An 18,925-nucleotide genomic window follows, 5' to 3' on the forward strand; every position below is an offset into this window, starting at 1 on the left:
AGATATTGGAAGAATGATGAACTTCTGCATTTGATGTTGACTTAGTAAAGTCCCCCTTGGCAGACTGATCAAGAAAGCAACAGTCAACGGGATCAAAGGCAAAGAGGCACACTGGAGCCAAAACTGGCTGAGGCAGAGAGCACAGGGTGATTGATGGTAGAGGGATGTCTATTTGACAGGATGTTTGCTTTCAGTGGGGCTGTGCAGGGCTTGCCACAAGGACCCTTGAAGTTTGTCATGTATATTCTTCATTTGGGCTTAAACACAATTTGTATGACCGTGTCACTAGCAAATCACTAATTCAGTGAGGAGGATATCGGTGGAATGGTCATGTAAATAACAGCCATGGAATCAAAGGCAAATTGGCAAATTGGCAAATTGGTTGACAGACAGGAAGAATAAACTTCAGGAGGAGATCAACAGACTGGTCAGCGGGACACAGCAATTGGAACTCAACCAGGAAAAGTGTGAGCTAACGAACTCGGGAGGGCTAACAAGGCAAGGGATCACACTATGAAGGGTGTGATCCTGGAGATTACTGAAAAAACCAAGATGCTGCCTGGGCTGGGGGTTCTCATGGAATCATAGAGTACAGAGGAGGTCCTACAGCCCACTAAGGCTGTACCTCTAAAAATACACTGCGACATATACTAGTCCCATTTTTACACACTAGACCATTCTCAAAAATATTATGACATTACAAGTGCTCATCCAAGTACTTTTCAAAGGTTGTACGGTTTCCTGTTTCAACTTCCCTCCCAGGCAATGCATTCCAGACCTTTACCACACTCTGGATGAAAATGATTTTCCGCAAAGCTCCTCTAAATTTCCCGTCTTTCTCTTTAAAATTGTGCCCTGTTGTTATTGATGCTTTAACTAAGGGGAACAATGGTTTCTACTCAACCTATCTATACCTCTCATAATCTTCTATGCCTCTATCAGGACCTCCACTCACCCCGCCAAACGTTCTCTGCTTCACAGAAAATAATCTGAATTTTTCCAGCCTTTCTTCACAGCTAAAATGCTCCAACACATGCAACATCCTTTTCATTCCCTCCAGTACAATCACATCCTTCCTAATGGGTGGTGACCAAAACTCCACACGTGACTCCAGCTGTGGCCTAACCAAACTTTTAAACAGCTCCAAAGTGACCTCCCCACTCTTACAATCTATGCCACGACTGATAAAGGGAGATGTCCTATATGTCTTTGTAACAACCCTTATTAGCCTGACCTGACCCCTTCAGGAATTTATGAACAAGTACCCCAGGATCCCTTTTCTCCTCTAAGCTTCCCAGTGTCCTGCTATGCATTAGATTTAGATTTAGGTTTTATTATCACATGTATTCAATACAGGGTACAAGAGTACAATGTCACCTCAGACGGTGCCATCTCAGGTACAAAGTACCTCGGTACGAAATTTTAGATGCAGATGTAGAAAATTTATCCATCCTTCTTTACTCAGAGTCGTAGGGGAGTGGAATGCAATACTGGAGAGGGTAGTGGAGTCAGCCTCATTAGGGGCATTTAATCGGCTATTAGTCAAGCACATGAATGACAGTATAAGGTAGGAGTGGAGGTTAGATAGACCTTAGGATGACGGTAAAAGTTCGGTACAACATCGTGGGCCGAAGGGCCTGTACTGTGCTGTACCGTTCCATGTTCTATGTGAGAAAAATAAATGAATAAGTTAACAAGTTCAGCACGACAGTCTTCTTAATATAACAGTAGAAAAATAAAAACAAAAGTTTAAAAAGTCAAACATTACAGTCCTTTCTGAAGCCACGAGTTTGCAGACACACTGAACGAGGGCTCCACAGTGACGGCTCGTATTCCCCTGTGCTGGGCTCAGGCCCGCCCATCCTTGCCAGTGGACTTCACTGCTGACGGCCGTTGCTGTCCTCCATCGGGCATGACAGGCTTTGCCACATGAAGTACTCTCTTATCTTATTCCTTCTTCAGGCTATATCAATTTGCCACTGACCTGCCCAACTGACCGATGCCAAGAGTGGAGCAGACAAGGGGACCTGGTAAAGGTGTTTAAGATTTTGAAGGGCAGAGAAAGGATAACTGGAAGTTGCTTTTTCCATTCGTAGACAGGGGAGGGGAGTTGAGGAGAACCTATTTACCCCAGTGTGGTGGGAGTCCTGAGCTCACTGACTGAAAGTGTGACTGATTCAGAAAGTGTCTGAATATTTAAGCAGTATTTAGATGTTCACTTGTGTTGCTGTAGGCTCCAAGGCTATGGGCCAAACAGTCAAAAAGGAAATCAATGCCATGTGAGTTCAATGTAGACAGATCTTTGTTGAGTAGTGCAGGAACTACAGACCACACGGCCTCCTCCTGTGCAACAAACATCCATGAGTCTATAATTACACAGCTTTTCTTGGAGGCATTTCTCCACTTGACTGATTCTTTGTAAAAGCAAGGCTAACAAAATAAATCCTTTTTATTAAAAGCTTCCATCTCACTGAGAAAGCTTCAGGCCAATTTGATAATCTGCTCTCAAAGATCTGCTCATATTTTGATAGTTGGGACAAATTCTACTGTCAGGGCTGACACAATCCACAACATTCTAAATCAATCAACAATATTCCAGAAAGATGATCATTTGCCTATCCGACCGATTTTAACTGATGCTTTAAAAAAATAGAGAAATAAATCTGGATCTGTCAAAAACTAATCAATTCTTCCTTTGACCATACCCATACGTACCAGCTTTCAATGAAATATGCCCATTAGTTTGTGAGATACATTGTTGACAAACAGCACAACAAATGGGCAAAAACATAACCTCACACTAAGTGTTACCACTGCTGCAACTGAGCACTTGAGTCATACCACACTTCTGAATATTTTTCCCAGTATTCTAATGATGAAAACATGATTGGGAACAAAAACAGCTGCTAAGGTTAGTGTCTTTGAGAAACAATAGCATCATACATATGTAGCGCATCATTTATCTTGCAGGAATGCACTGTGCAGATTCTGCACAGACCAAGTTATGACTTAACATTCATAGTGGTAATGACTAATTACAGAAATATACTAATACAGCAAACCTTTTGTTAAACAGCACCCGTGGTACCAGGAATGTGCTGAGTAATCAAAAATTCCAGTTGATCAATAGGTGCACACGCACAAAAAAACACACTCAATAATCGGAACATAATGCACAGGATATATGCATCACTGTTCTCCTTCATTTACAGTATAAATAACTTCAGTAATGAAGCAACTTTGCCTTAAATAAAACTTACTGGCAGGGAGCCTTCTCACTTGCACCCTCACCAGACATCACAGAGATTATGAGAATACAGTAAACATCTGGTGTATAATTTTTGTCAGTTTATTGAGTGTGCTAGTTTGTTAAACAAAGTTTACATACAGTTAAATCTACAGTTTACATGTGGATCAGCAATGATAGATTTAGTACTGACACTTGTATTTTTCCTCTAGATGATCCTTGAAGAGTCACGTCAAGCCAATTTTCAAAGAAAGCACTCTGATTCTTACACTCATACCCCTGGAAAAGGAAGTTGCAGAATGTCATGACTGACTTTACTTATTTGAATACAGCATAACATACATAGAACATCGAACAGTACAGGCCCTTCAGCCCACAATGTTCTGCCGAACTTTTACCCTAAACCTCAGGTCTATCTAACCTCCACCCCTATCTTAAACTACCATCCATATGCCTGTCTAATAGTCACTTAAATGCCCCTAATGAGGACGACTCCGCGACCCACTCGAGCTGAAACAAAGATCTCTTTGAATTGTCATTTGTCAGACATGTATTGAATCAAAAAACAAATTTCTCACTTCCATAGATTTCTACAGCATCTTAATATGATTTGTGAAGATTATACTCCACCCTTTCATTTAATAAATACAACTTTAAACAAAATGCCACTATATAGAACTTGTATGTTGGTATTTGTGCATATGCCATTTCAGTTTGTGTGATCTGTTTCGATGCAACGAGTGATAAACACTTTGATTAAAATGGTTGAGAGCAGTATATGTGAGATTTAATACCATGTTTAATCTACAGATAGTCCATCTGCAGGTAGTTATTCATGAGACTCAACTGACATCATGTCTCAGGGGAGCTTGTGATCTCTGGGTTACGTACTGTTTGACCATTGCCGACTGGTCACTAGTTGAGTGGAAAGAGAACTACTAGCTGCTATCCATTTTCAACAAGTGATCACGATAATCTACCTGTGTTTCAACGTCCCATCAACATTCAAGAATTATTGCTTGAAGAGGCTTCTGTGTAACAAATAGGAGCGGAATCAAGATCAGCCATGTTGTTTTCCCTATCTGAACAAGCTGCCAACACCATACATAAAGGGACCGTCTTAATCATTCTTATACAATTAACTTTTACAATAGACAACAGGGGCAGGATAAGGCCATTCGGCCCTTCGAGCCAGCACCACCATTCATTATAATCATGGCTGATCATCCACAATCAGTATCCTGTCCCTGCCTTATCTCCATAATACTTGATTCCACTATCTTTAAAAGCTGTACCTATCTCTTCTTGAAAGTGTCCAGAGACTTGCCCTCCACTGCCTTCTGGGGCAGAGCATTCCATATATCCACCACTCTCTGGGTGAAGAAGTTTTTCCTCAACTCTGTTCTAAATGCCCTATCCCTTATTTTTATACTGTGTCCTCTGGTTCTGGACTCAATCATCAGCAGAAACATGGTTCCTGCCTCCAGCGTGTCTAATCCTTTCATAATCTTATACGTCTCAATCAGACCCCTTCTCATCCTTCTAAGCCATGTCCCGGTACAGCTGCAGATGGACCTCTTTGCTCCGATACTCAATTCCTCTTGAAGGCCAGCATGCCATTGGCTTTCTTCACTGCCTGCTGTACCTGCATGCTTGCGTTCATTGACTGATGTACAAGAACACCTGCATCTCGTTGTACTTCCCCTTGACCTAACTTGACTCCATTTCGATAGTAATCTGCCTTCTTGTTCTTGTCACCAAAGTGGATAACCACACATTTATCCACATTAAACAGCATCTGTCATGCATCCGTCCACTCACCTAGCCTGTCGAAGTCACCCTGTATTCTCATAACATCCTCCTCATATTTCACACTGCCACCCAGCTATGTGTCATTGGCAAATTTGCGAACATTACTTTTCATGCCTTCATCTATATCATGAATGTATATTGTAAACAGCTGCTGTCCCAGCACCGAACCTTGTGGTACCCCACTGGTCACCACCTGCCATTCTGAAAGGGACCCGTTTATCACTAGTCTTTGCTTCCTGTCAGACAGCCAGTTTACAACCAAAGTCAGTATTTTGCCCACCATGTGCCCGAATTTTGCTCACTAATCTCCTAAGTGGGACTTTATCAAAGGCTTTCTGAAAGTCCAGGTAGACTACATCCACGAGTTTTCCCTCGTCCATTTTCATAGTTACGTTCCCAAAAAATTCCAGAAGATAAGTCAAGCACAATTTCCCCTTCGTAAATCCATGCTGACTCTGACCTATCCTGTTGCTGCTGTCCAAATGAATCGCAATTTAATTTTATAATTCTTTCCCACCACTGACGTCTGGCTAACCGGTCGCTAATTTCCATTTTCTCTCTCCCTCCTTTCTTGAAAAGTGAGACAACATTAGCCACCCTCCAATCCGCAGGAACTGATCCTGAATCTAGAGAACATTGGAAAATGATTACCAATGTGTTCACAATTTCTGGAGCCACCTCCTTAAGTACCCTGGGATGCAGACCATCAGGACGTATCAGCCTTCAGACCCAACAGTCTATCCAACACCATTTCTTGCCTAATATAAATATCCTTCAGTTCATCCATTACCCTAGGTCCTTCAGCCACGATTACATCTGGGAGATTGCTTGTGTCTTGCCTAGTGAAGACAGATCCAAAGTACCTATTCAACTCTTCTGCCATTTCCTTGTTCCCATTAAATAAATTCACTCGTTTCTGTCTTCAAGGGCTCAATTTTAGTCTTAACCATTTTTTTTCCACACACCTAAAAAAAACTTTGACTATCCTTCTTTATATTTTTCGCCAGTTTTCCTTCGTACCTCATTTTATTCTCTGCGTATTGCCTTTTTAGTTATCTTCTGTTGCTCTTGAAAAGCTTCCCAGTCCTCCGGCTTCCCGCTAATCTTTGCTCGGTTATACTACTTCTCTTTTATCTTTATAGAGTCCTTAACTTCTCTCGTCAGCCACGGCCATCCCTGCCTCCCCTTAGGATCTTTTTTCCTCCTTGGAATGAACTGATCCTGCATCTTTTGCATTATATCCAGAAATACCTGCCATTGTTGTTTCACTGCCATCCCGGCGAGGGTATTGAACCATTGAACTTTAGCCAGCTCCTCCCTCATAGCTCCCTAGTTCCTACAATACTGACACTTCCAATTCTCCCTTCTCCCTCTCAAATTGCAGATCAAAAATTATTGTATTATGGTCACTACCTCCTCATGGCTCCTTTACTTCGAGGTCCCTGATCAAATCCGGTTGGTTGCACAACACCAGATCCAGAATGGCCTCCTCCCTGGTACGCTCCATACTGACTCTACATCTCCTGATTCTATGACTCCACTCGCAAGGGACTGGAGATTTTATATTTCTTCACATTCATAATTTCATATTTTTTCACTATTTTTATTATTACTTCATTTCATATTTCTTTACTTCTGACTATTTTAAATACAACAGGTTTTCTTATGCTACATCAGTGACGACATTTCAAAGGTAGTTTAGCTGCCTATAAAGTACTTTTTATGCCTGAGACCATAAAATGTGCTACATAAATGCAGTTCTTTCTTTTATTAACTGCTGTAGTTGTGTGTTTCTTTGCCAATGGAGGATTGGCTACAATTACGCAGAGTAACATAAGTGAAATACATTTCCATGACAAAATTCCAAACCATGGTTTCTCAGTTAGAATAATAAAATATTGGCTGTTTGCAACCGAACACTGTAGATGAGCGAGCGTCACTTAGTCAGTAAAGTACCAAATAAATATGTTCCCGACATGGAGAATACAAATGAAAACTACGGTAATGCTCACAGGAAATTGGACAATGTTCTATTTTATGATCACAGCAATGCCATATCATCAACACATGCTTTAATAGATAATAAGTCACTCTGCGATATTTATTCATTTGTTTTTCATTCTCAAGATCATCTTGGCAAATCCTGTGAACCGGGACCACTTAGTTAGGACTTAATTCGCATTTTTTTCCACCTATAATATCCATGGTTTATCCATCTCCACTCTATGTTTGTCTGCAGGAAGATGAGTTGACAGGGGGTTTACAGTTTTAATTCATACAGATATATGTCCAATGTTTGTAAACATGTGTCTGTAGCTAGAATCTATGCTGTTGTAATAAATTCCTTTTTTTGAGTGCGAGCAGCAGCGGAGGCAAGACGGACCCGGAAGACTGCAGCTAAGGTAAAGCAGTTTATTTTTAAAATTACTTACCGGTAGTGGGCAGCGGTGTTTTTTTTTCCTCTTTCAGAGAAGGAGCGGGAGCATCAGAGGAAGTGACGAGGACCAGAGGGGCAGCCGGGAAGGAAAGCAGTGACCATATATATCAGCAAGGGGGCTTAACCCGAGACTCTACAACTGTAGAGTCTCCCACCCGCCCTCCTCCTCTAACCTAGTTAATAAGGTAAGGTTCATTCTAAACTTTCTCTATTGAACATAAGTTTGTTATTAATTTGTTATTATTACTTGAAGTGAGCTTTCTGCTTTAGTATTGAGTGGGTGTTCAGATAAGTGGGGTATGGATGCTAGGGCAGTTGCTTGCTCCTCCTGCAGAATGTGGCAGTTGGGAGATGTGGCACACGTCTCCGCTGGCTACATCTGCGGGAAGTGCACCCAGCTACAGCTCCTTGAAAACCGTGTTAGGGAAATGGAGCTGGAGCTGGATGAACTACGGATCATTCGGGAGGCAGAGGGGGTAATTGAGAGGAGTTATCGGGAGTTGGTCACTCCTAAGGCTCAGGACGAGGATAGATGGGTTACAGTTAGGGGGAGGAAAGGGGACAGACAGACAGTGCAGAGATCCCCTGTGGGCATTCCCCTCAGCAATAAGTATACCGTTTTGGATACTGCTGGGGGGGTTGACCTACCAGAGGAAAGCCATAGTAGTCAGTTCTCTGGCACTGAGCCTGACACTGTGGCAAAGAAGGGAAGGGGGCAGAATAGAAAAGTACTCGTGGTAGGGGACTCGATAGTTAGGGGAATCGACAGGAGATTTTGTGGGCAAGATCGGGATTCCCGGAAGGTATGTTGCCTCCCTGGTGCCAGGGTCCGGGACGTCTCCGATCGGGTGTATAAAGTTCTGAAAGGGGAGGGTGAACAGCCAGAAATCGTGTTACATATTGGCACAAATGATATAGCCAGAAATAGGTTTGAGGATATAAAAAGTGATTTCAGGGAGTTAGGATGGAAGCTGCAGAGCAGGACGAACAGAGTAGTGTTCTCTGGTTTACTACCGGTGCCACGAGATAGCGAGGTGAGGAACAGGGAGCGGGCGCAGCTGAACACGTGGCTACGCAGCTGGTGTAGGAGGGAGGGTTTCAGATATGTTGATAATTGGGATGCCTTCTGGGGAAGGTGGGACCTGTACAAGAAGGACGGGTTGCATCTGAACTGGAAGGGGACCAATGTCCTGGGTGGAAGGTTTGCTCGAGTAGTTCGAGAGGGTTTAAACTAGTATGGCAGGGGGGTGGGAACCTGAGCTGTATACCAGAGGTGAGCGTTGATGCAGGTGAGGCAGTAGCAAGAGGTAGACCAGCTAGTGGGAAGGATTTTCCTGGGAAGGAACCAAGGGATCGGTTAAAGTGTGTTTGCTTTAATGCAAGGAGTATCAGGAATAAAAGTGATGAACTTAGAGCATGGATCAGTACCTGGTGCTATGATGTTGTGGCCATAACAGAGACATGGGTTTCTCATGGGCTGGAATGGTTGCTGGATGTTCCAGGGTTTAGAACATTTAAAAAGAATAGGGAGGGGGCAAAAAGAGGAGGGGGTGTAGCACTACTAATCAGAGAGGGTATCACAGCTACAGAAGCTTCCATTGTCGAGGAAGATCTGCCTACTGAGTCAGTATGGGTGGAAATTAGGAACAGCAAGGGAGTAGTCACCTCGTTAGGGGTTTACTACAGGCCCCCCAATAGCAGCAGGGAGATTGTAGAAAGCATAGGTCGACAGATTTTGGAAAAGTGTGGACGCAGTAGGGTTGTTGTAATGGGTGACTTTAACTTTCCTAATATTGATTGGAACCTCCTTCGAGCAGAAGATTTGAATGGAGCTGTTTTTGTAAGGTGTGTTCAGGAGGGTTTCCTAACGCAGTACGTTGACAGGCCGACGAGGGGAGAGGCCATTCTAGACTTGGTGCTCGGAAACGAGCCGGGGCAGGTATCAGATCTTGTGGTGGGAGAGCATTTTGGTGATAGTGACCATAACACTCTCTCATTCTACATAGCTATGGAGAAGGAGAGGATTAGGCAGAATGGGAGGATATTTAATTGGGGAAGAGGAAACTATGATGCGATTAGACACGAGTTAGGAAGCATGGACTGGGAGCAGTTGTTCCATGGTAAGGGAACTATAGACATGTGGAGATGGTTTAAGGAACAGTTGTTGGGAGTGATGAGTAAATATGTCCCTCTGAGACAGGCAAGACGGGGTAAGATAAAGGAACCTTGGATGACGAGAGCGGTGGAGCTTCTAGTGAAAAGGAAGAAGGTAGCTTACATAAGGTGGAGGAAGCTAGGGTCAAGTTCAGCTAGAGAGGATTACATGCAGGCAAGGAAGGAGCTCAAAAATGGTCTGAGGAGAGCCAGGAGGGGGCACGAGAAAGGCTTGGCAGAAGGAATCCGGGAAAACACAAAGGCATTTTACACTTACGTGAGGAATAAGAGAATGGTCAAAGAAAGAGTAGGGCCGATCAGGGATAGCATAGGGAACTTGTGTGTGGAGCCTGAGGAGGTAGGGGAAGCCCTAAATGAGTTTTTTGCTTCTGTCTTTACGAAAGAAACGACCTGTGTAGTGAATGAAACCTTTGAAGAGCAGGTGTGCATGCTGGAATGGATAGAGATAGAGGAAGCTGATGTACTGAAAATTTTGTCAAACATTAAGATTGACAAGTCGCCAGGCCCGGATCAGATTTGTCCTCGGCTGCTTTGGGAAGCGAGAAATGCAATTGCTTCGCCACTTGCGAAGATCTTTGCATCCTCGCTCTCCACTGGAGTCGTACCTGAGGACTGGAGAGAGGCAAATGTAATTCCTCTCTTCAAGAAAGGAAATAGGGAAATCCCCGGCAATTACAGACCGGTAAGTCTCACGTCTGTCGTCTGCAAGGTGTTAGAAAGGATTCTGAGGGATAAGATTTATGACCATCTGGAAGAGCATGGCTTGATCAAATACAGTCAACACGGCTTTGTGAGGGGTAGGTCATGCCTTACAAACCTTATCGAGTTTTTTGAGGATGTGACTAGTAAGGTTGATGAGGGTCAAGCTGTGGATGTGGTGTATATGGACTTCAGTAAGGCATTTGATAAGGTTCCCCATGGAAGGCTCATTCAGAAGGTCAGGAGGAATGGGATACAGGGGAACTTAGCTGCTTGGATACAGAATTGGCTGGCCAACAGAAGACAGCGAGTGGTAGTAGAAGGAAAATATTCTGCCTGGAAGTCAGTGGTGAGTGGGGTTCCACAGGGCTCTGTCCTTGGGCCTCTACTGTTTGTAATTTTTATTAATGACTTGGACGAGGGAATTGAAGGATGGGTCAGCAAGTTTGCAGACGACACAAAGGTCGGAGGTGTCGTTGACAGTGTAGAGGGCTGTTGTAGGCTGCAGCGGGACATTGACAGGATGCAGAGATGGGCTGAGAGGTGGCAGATGGAGTTCAACCTGGATAAATGCGAGGTGATGCATTTTGGAAGGTCGAATTTGAAAGCTGAGTACAGGATTAACGATAGGATTCTTGGCAGCGTGGAGGAACAGAGGGATCTTGGTGTGCAGATACATAGATCCCTTAAAATGGCCACCCAAGTGGACAGGGTTGTTAAGAAAGCATATGGTGTTTTGGCTTTCATTAACAGGGGGATTGAGTTTAAGAGTCGTGAGATCTTGTTGCAGCTCTATAAAACTTTGGTTAGACCGCACTTGGAATACTGCGTCCAGTTCTGGGCGCCCTATTATAGGAAAGATGTGGATGCTTTGGAGAGGGTTCAGAGGAGGTTTACCAGGATGCTGCCTGGACTGGAGGGCTTATCTTATGAAGAGAGGTTGACTGAGCTCGGTCTCTTTTCATTGGAGAAAAGGAGGAGGAGAGGGGACCTAATTGAGGTATACAAGATAATGAGAGGCATAGATAGAGTCGATAGCCAGAGACTATTTCCCAGGGCAGAAATGGCTAGCACGAGGGGTCATAGTTTTAAGCTGGTTGGTGGAAAGTATAGAGGGGATGTCAGAGGCAGGTTCTTTACGCAGAGAGTTGTGAGAGCATGGAATGCGTTGCCAGCAGCAGTTGTGGAAGCAAGGTCATTGGGGTCATTTAAGAGACTGCTGGACATGCATATGGTCACAGAAATTTGAGGGTGCATCCATGAGGATCAATGGTCGGCACAACATTGTGGGCTGAAGGGCCTGTTCTGTGCTGTACTGTTCTATGTTCTATGTTCTATGTTCTAAATAGGTATTCTTGTTAAGAACAGAAAAGTGAAAACTGCCGGGTTAGAAAGTTCCAGCTACGCGCTTACCTGATGGAAATGCATTGACTGTGATATTAATATATATAATTGTTAAATGAGAATACTGACGAATTTTGCTTATTGTTTCTGTGATGATCTAAACAATCCATTTGTCAACACTATAAAGTAGATATTGTTATTGTAAACACCCCTGAAAATGCAAAGAAAATTTCAAGAGGGGCCAAATAAGTAGTGTTGGGGAACAAAGAAATGGCAGAGGAACTGAACAAGTATTTTGCATCAGTCTTGAGGTTGGAAGGCACCAGTAGTAGAGCTTTAAGGGAGTCTGAAGCAGAAGTGAGTGCAGTGGCCATCACTAAGGAGAAGGTACAGGGGAAGCTGAAGGGTCTGTGTGGAATTTGCACATTCTCTCCATGTCTGCATGTGTCTCCGCCAGGTGCTCTGATTTCCATCCACAGTCCAAAGATGTGCAGGCAAGGTGGATCAGCCGTGGCAAATGTGAGCTTGCCGGGAAACAGTACAGGGCTGGGTCTTGGTGGGATGTTCTTTGCGGAGGTGGTGCAGACCCAATGGCCTCTTTCCGCTCTGTAGGAATTCTATAATTCAGAGAAAATGGTAAATTACATGGACCAGATGGACTGTCCCCCAGAGTTCTGAAGGAGAGAAGTGAGAAGACCATTGGTGATCTTTCAGGAATTACTGGAGTCAGGGTGGGTCCCAAAGGAGTGCAAAATGGCAAATATAACACCCCTGTTTAAAATGGAGGGAGGCAAAAGATGAGAAATTACAGACCTGTTAGCCTGGTGCTGGTCATTGGGTCAGATTTCAGAGTCTATTATTAAGGATGAGACCGGACAATGCTTGGAAGTACATGGCAATACTTGGAAATACATGGTAAATTGGGCTGAGAAAACACAACTTTGTCAAGGGAAGGTCTCTGTTAGATTCTTTGGGAATGTAACCAGTGAGTCAAAACCAAAGAGAGCCATTGAACTTTATCTATTTGGAATTCCAGAAAGCCTTTGACAAGGTGACACACAGGAGTCTTCAAAATAAAAAATGAGCTTATGGTGTTCGGGAGTAGGTACTGGCATGGACAGAGGATCGGCTAACTGGCAGAATGCAGAGAGTGGCAATAAAAGGGTCTTTTTCAGGATGGCAGCCAGCAACTACAGGAGTTCCGCACTCATCAGAGATCAGACTACAGCCATTCACGTTATACATTAGCAATCTCGACAAAGGAACTGATGGTATTGTTGTCCACAGGGCGTTGTTGCTAAGTCTGCAGATGACATTTCGATAGGTGGAGAGGCAAGTAGTGTTGAGGAAGTGGGGAGGTCACAGAGAGTCTGTAGAGATGGGCAAGTACAGGCATAGACTATTTTCTAAATGGGGAAAGGCTTCAGAAATCTGAACCACAAAGATGCCCCAGTTCAGGATTCTTTTAACATGCAGGTTCAGTTGGCAGTTGGGAAGGCAAATGCAATATCAGCATTCATTTCAAGACGGCAAAAATATAAGAGCAGAGATGTATTGCTGAGGCTGTGTAAGGCTCTGGTTATCTTGCATTTGGAATATTAAGAGCAGTTTTTGGCCATCTATCTAAAGATGGATGTGCTGGCCTTTGTCAGGGTCTAGAGGAGGTTCTCAAACATAATCCTGGGGATGAAGGCACTGTCACGTGAGGAGTGGCTGAGAACTCTGGGTCTGTACTCGATGGAGTTGAGAAGGACGAAGGGGGTCACACTGAAGGTCAGTCAGGACTGGATAGAGTGGACATGGAGATGATGTTTCCACGAGTAGGAGAGACCAGGACCTGAGGGCACAGCCTCAGAGTCAAAGGGACCACCTTTCAGGATGGAGGTGAGGAGGAATTTCTTCAGTCAGAAAGTTGTGAATCTGTGGAACTCATTGATGCAGAAAGCTGTGGAGGCCAAGTCAGAGTTGATTTCAGGCATAGATAGATATGTTCTTGCTTAGTGAGGACACAGGAGGTTGAGAATGACAGATCCCACTCAATGGGCTGAATGGTCTAAATCTGTTCTGAAATCTGAAGGTCGAAAACACTGGAATGTTAGTTCAGTGTTATTTTTATTGCACTGCAAGGACAGTATCTCTCCAAAAGACCTAACAAATTTTCCCACTCTGTTGTTGCAAACATATTCAATAACTAGCAACAATGCTCCTGTAGTGCCTCCCTCAGCCGACGCTAGTTAGTTCTACACTCATCGTAACTGCACGTGTTTGCCACCACTGAAACATCCCGGTATTACTGGCACTAGTGCCATGTTTAAAGGCTATTGTGAACCAGTAAAATACCCAGAATCCAGAACTGCCTTGTACAGTTCATAGCAATTGTCCCAGACAGGGCAGGAAAGGGGAAATTAGCACCTTATTTACAGTTAGGGACCTGGAGGTCCTGGTGGATGGATTGGTGCAGTGGAGGACTGTCCTCTTTCCCAAGCACAAGCACAGGAGGCCACAACACAATATTCAGCCAGACTCATCTGAGGCTGTCCAGTGTCAATGCAGTCTCAACCACCAAAAGAACCATATAGCAGTGCTGCAGGATCAGTGACCTCTGCTCCAATGGAAGAGGATCCTGGTCTGTGCTACCTCACATTCACACTCTCTCTAAATCTGCACCACCCTTCAGCACAGCTCATGTAATACCATTCTCACCAAAGCATTCAATGTCTGTCTTCGCTTGCTCTCGTCTACTTGAGGCCCCAAGGCTATTATTCCTGTATGTTCTCTGTGCCTCTTGCTCTCACCCAGGAGACCTCACCTCCCTTCCCAAACATACATGAGCACTAACAAATGCACCAGCTCATTTCATCTCACTCAATTCCTCCCTTTGTTTCATTCCAGGAAAAACAGCCCACAGTAGGGCAGAAAGAGCTAACACAGGTAGTGAGGTGTCTAATGTTTGACTTCTCACAACCTATGACGACAGTGTCCTGACCATGGTCATTCTGAGCAGCCAACTGACTGCATCCAAGCCCCTCGAGTGATATCAGACAATGCCCTGGAGTTACCTAGATCTGCTGCCTGAAAGTGCCTCGCTTGACTGGAGACCATTCCCCTCGGAACCTGAAGCATGACCATGTGGTTGGAGACAATGCAATGCCTTCTGTGCTTCTGCAGCTGGCACAGACTGCAGGTGTGAGATCAACATATCACGGTGCTGAACGGCAACACATCCACTCCTTTGATTGATGACTGCTAACAAGCATGACAAGCTGTCTGGCTTGGTCTTGATGCTAAAAAGTTAATCAACATAGTAGCGTTATGAGTCTGTTAGATGTGGCGGAGGGGCAAACCTTAAGAAGACAAGGCAAATGAAGACAAGGCAGAGGAGCTGTTAGCATTCATGCAGGGACACAATGAGAGTTGAGAGCTCAAGCAAGGTGTCCTGATGTGTAACGTGGCCCAATACACGAATGGGTGCCTGTCCCTGCATCCAAAAGTGCCCTGGCAGTAGCACTGCAATGAGGGGGGCTGCTGCAATCCAGAATGCAGCAATGAAGTACAGAAGAGTACTGAAAGCAGATCTGTGATGTGCCATGATGTGCTGAGGCTGGAACATGTCACATGTCAAAACTGTGGACATGGGGTGATCCTGATGGGTGTGGCTGCAGATGCTGCGGACTAGTGCCCAAGTTGGAGGTGCAGAGGAGCATTGAGCAATGTGGAAGCACCACACACCCACTCAGAATTTCATGTCGTTAATTCGGAGCATCCAGTTTCTGTCTGGCAGGTAGAAAAAGGGAATAAGTACTAATGAGGTGGTACTGGGAAATAGTGCATGTCGTTCAGTGCTCCCTAGCGAGAATTTCAGCTCAATATCTACAATTTCCGTGGAAAAGGCAACATTTTGGTTTTGACATCCTGAAGCAGCTTGAGCTGCTATCAATATGAAGGGTACGCACCTAATGAAGAACGTCAAAATTGACAGTCGCAATAACAATTTAATATTGGAACACATCTCATGCAGACAAAGCTCAATTTTATATTAATGGTAAATTCAAGGTGATTGGGGTGGATAGGAGGACACCGAAAGTTTAACCCTGGACGTCCATTGCCAAGTCCTAGAATTGTATCCAGCCTGGACTGAAAGAAAATAAAATTCTCTCCGCTTGCAAGGATTCCCCAATATACTGTCACAGTCCTAATACATTTCCAAGTGAAGTGCATAACATTATTCCTAAATGGAGTTTACTAAACAATCTGACTGAGATAAGCTGAACGACAATTAGTCTGGAAAATACCACAATGGCACAGTTAATGCTCTTCAAGATACTGGCTAGGTTAAAAAGTCTCAGTTATGAGATAGACTGGTATGCTGGGTTTGTTTTCCTTGGAGCAGAGGAGGCTGAGGTTGGGGTTGGGATCTGATTGAGGCAAAGAAAATTATGACAGGCACGGGCAGAATACATTGTGAGAATCCTTTCTCCATGGCACATGTGTCTAAGACCAGATGGCACAAGTTTACGGTGAGAATTAAATGCTTTGGAGGAAGTCTGAGGAAAAGCTTTTTCATCTAAAAAGTGGTAGACGTATGGAGCACGCTGCCTGAGAGGGTAGTTGAGGCAGGTATTCTCAACATTTAAAAAGCATCTGGGATGAGCATTTAAAATGCTCGGTCAAGTAGGCTGTGGAACAAGTGCAGATAAACGAGATTAGTGCAGCTTGGTGTATGTTGGGAGGCATAGACACGGTGTTTCTATGCTGTATGACTCTACGAGATTGAGTGTCACATAAAAATTTATTCTACATCTGGCCGTTTATTCCTTGACATTAACTGGATGATGTTCATATTGTGTACTTTATACACGTCTTTCTCCAGCACTAACATTTGTCACCGTGAAGAGCATTACAATCAGAGTGTCGAGATGTCTACATGATCCTGTACAGATCTGACCAAATGGATTCCAAAGTATATCAGTTTCAATTTTACGATTTAAAACAAAAATCGCTAAAACTTTCAACTACTTTATCTGTTTAAGTGAAATGAAATTAGAACATACTGAAACCTTATGTCAACAATACCAGGATTGATTTTAATCAGTCGACAATCTTCATATTCACTGAACGGATCATATACATATCAAAATCCAATCCGTCGGATGCAGTTTAAATGCACCTTAGGAGAATCTAAACATACTACATTAAAGTGTAAATCATACATACGTATCAAATACGTTCAGCAGCCAGTTCAGACACATGTCGACACAGAGTGGCACATTGACCAAGTCCTTGTGGTTTTGTTCCAAAACATCATAAATGGACGTTAAACAGTTGATTACTTCAGTCACATTCAGAAGTTGCTCGGTTTGTGTCAATTTGTGTTGATCAAAGACGCGTTGCGCTGTGTGCAACTCCAACAGATCCACTACAAAGGAGGAAGAAAACTAACTTTGATTACAGTTTTAACTTATTGAGCTATCAAATAAAATTAATTCCTGTATTTGGCCTAGAAATAAATACAATGGTTCACAAAAGTACTCTGGAATGAAGGAAACAGGCCATTTCCTTCTCAAATGCACGATGTCAAATCTAACTAGGGAACCGTCAGTGATAATGTATGGTTTAGAAGGGGTGGACACTAGGAAGTTGTTTCCGTTAGGCGGGGAGACTAGGACCCGTGGGCACAGCCTTAAAATTAGAGGGGGTAAATTTAAAACTGAAATGAGACGACACGTCTTCAGCCAGAGTGGTGGGCTTGTGAATTCATTGCCGCAGATTGCAGTGGAGGCCAGGACGTTGGATGCCTTCCAGGCAGAGATCGACAAATTCTTGATCCCAAAAGGAATCAAGGGCGAGGGGGAGAGTGCAGGGAAGTGGTGTTGAAATGCCCATCAGCCATGATTTAAATGGCAGAGTGGACTTGATGGGCCGAATGGCCTCACTTCCACTCCTATGTCTTATGGTCTTATGATGCTGGTCATATTCTGTCGTTTGGTTCAGTAATTTCTGCAGAACAATGGTGGAGGAACAGTAGCTTTGTATGTTATGAAGCCCTCCTTTATATTTATGAAGCAGGACTCAGTACAATTTAAACTAAAACATCCATCTCTTTCAACCGACGTGCATTCTCACTACATCCAAATCCAAAGTACAAACTAATTGGCTCTTTACTCGTTTCAAATAGTGGATCTTACAACCCCTATTTCACTGCTGGTAATCAGCATTCATTTAAATCACACTAGGTTGCAGCTATGAAGTGTGTTAATCACACATTCTTGTTCATTTTAAAAAGGCGCTCTGTTACCTCGGTTTTGAACTAGATTTCTCTTATAATTTTGCTCTTTTGTCATACACATGGTATGTTCTACAGCGTCTACCAAAAACAATTCGTAGTTAAACAAGTATCAATTCAATTTTAGTTCACATGATGCCAACAAAATCTGGCAAACATGGTCAAAACATGGAATGCCAATCGAACCACTCCAAATACAACAGAACCTCCATAAATAAAATCTAATGGCAATATGAGGAATGAAGCTCCCAGAGATATGCATTCATCTGAGTGAAATCGTTGATTTTCTCGGCTTCTAACCCTTTCACAGGCAGAGAGATCCTGGCCCATGAACCTTCACTGCTTGAAAAAAATTCCCCTCGACATCGCCCTACATCTTTTCCCCAAAACATGAATGCATTCCCTTCTCCTTGTAACATCATCCACCAGCCATGGGAACACAGCCTCTCCACGTTTATCTTATCCCAACCAATCATAATCCTTTATGTCTCCATTAACTACTTATTAATCCCCTGTACTCCAATGAAAATAGCGTTAGCTAAATTTGTTGATAAAATGTCACAATCCTAAAACAGGTTGGGTAAATTTCATCATTATTACTCAATATTACCAAAATTATTACTCTTGAAGTTTAGTCCCAGATTTGGGTGTATCATTCCAGTCCTATTTCAAGGTTCAGGATAACTTCTTTGTTTTAGCACTGCATGAGCTACATTATAAAGCCCCATCCCACAGATACGAAGGTGGGAAGAAACACATAAAATCTGGAGGGCACTGTGTGTACATGTGTGGAAGTTCTGGGGAACTGTCAAGCAGCCTGCCTATCCTTTGACCTCCTGAGACTAATTGATGGCAATTTCAGGGATCTCCTCTATTGCGTAAGGAGATAGATGTCAATCAGGAAGGCAGTCAGCTTTACATGCACAAT

At 43.5% G+C, this 18,925-nt stretch overlaps 1 protein-coding gene across 1 annotated transcript in view; it reads right to left on the bottom strand.

Moving 5' to 3' along the window:
- The window catches only part of LOC132207840 (utrophin-like), a 443,018-nt gene that overhangs the window by 134,725 nt on the left and 289,368 nt on the right, over positions 1-18,925 (bottom strand). Inside the window, exons 6-7 of the mRNA XM_059643682.1 lie at positions 16,929-17,130; positions 7,113-7,292 (exon numbers count right to left, since the gene is read on the bottom strand). Coding sequence (XP_059499665.1) covers positions 7,283-7,292; positions 16,929-17,130 — 212 coding nt within the window. The 3' untranslated portion in view covers positions 7,113-7,282. Of the gene's footprint in view, positions 7,293-16,928; positions 17,131-18,925 lie in introns of the transcript that reaches the window.

Source organism: Stegostoma tigrinum, unplaced genomic scaffold (assembly GCF_030684315.1).
Source record: "Stegostoma tigrinum isolate sSteTig4 unplaced genomic scaffold, sSteTig4.hap1 scaffold_176, whole genome shotgun sequence".
Taxonomy (NCBI): domain Eukaryota; kingdom Metazoa; phylum Chordata; class Chondrichthyes; order Orectolobiformes; family Stegostomatidae; genus Stegostoma; species Stegostoma tigrinum.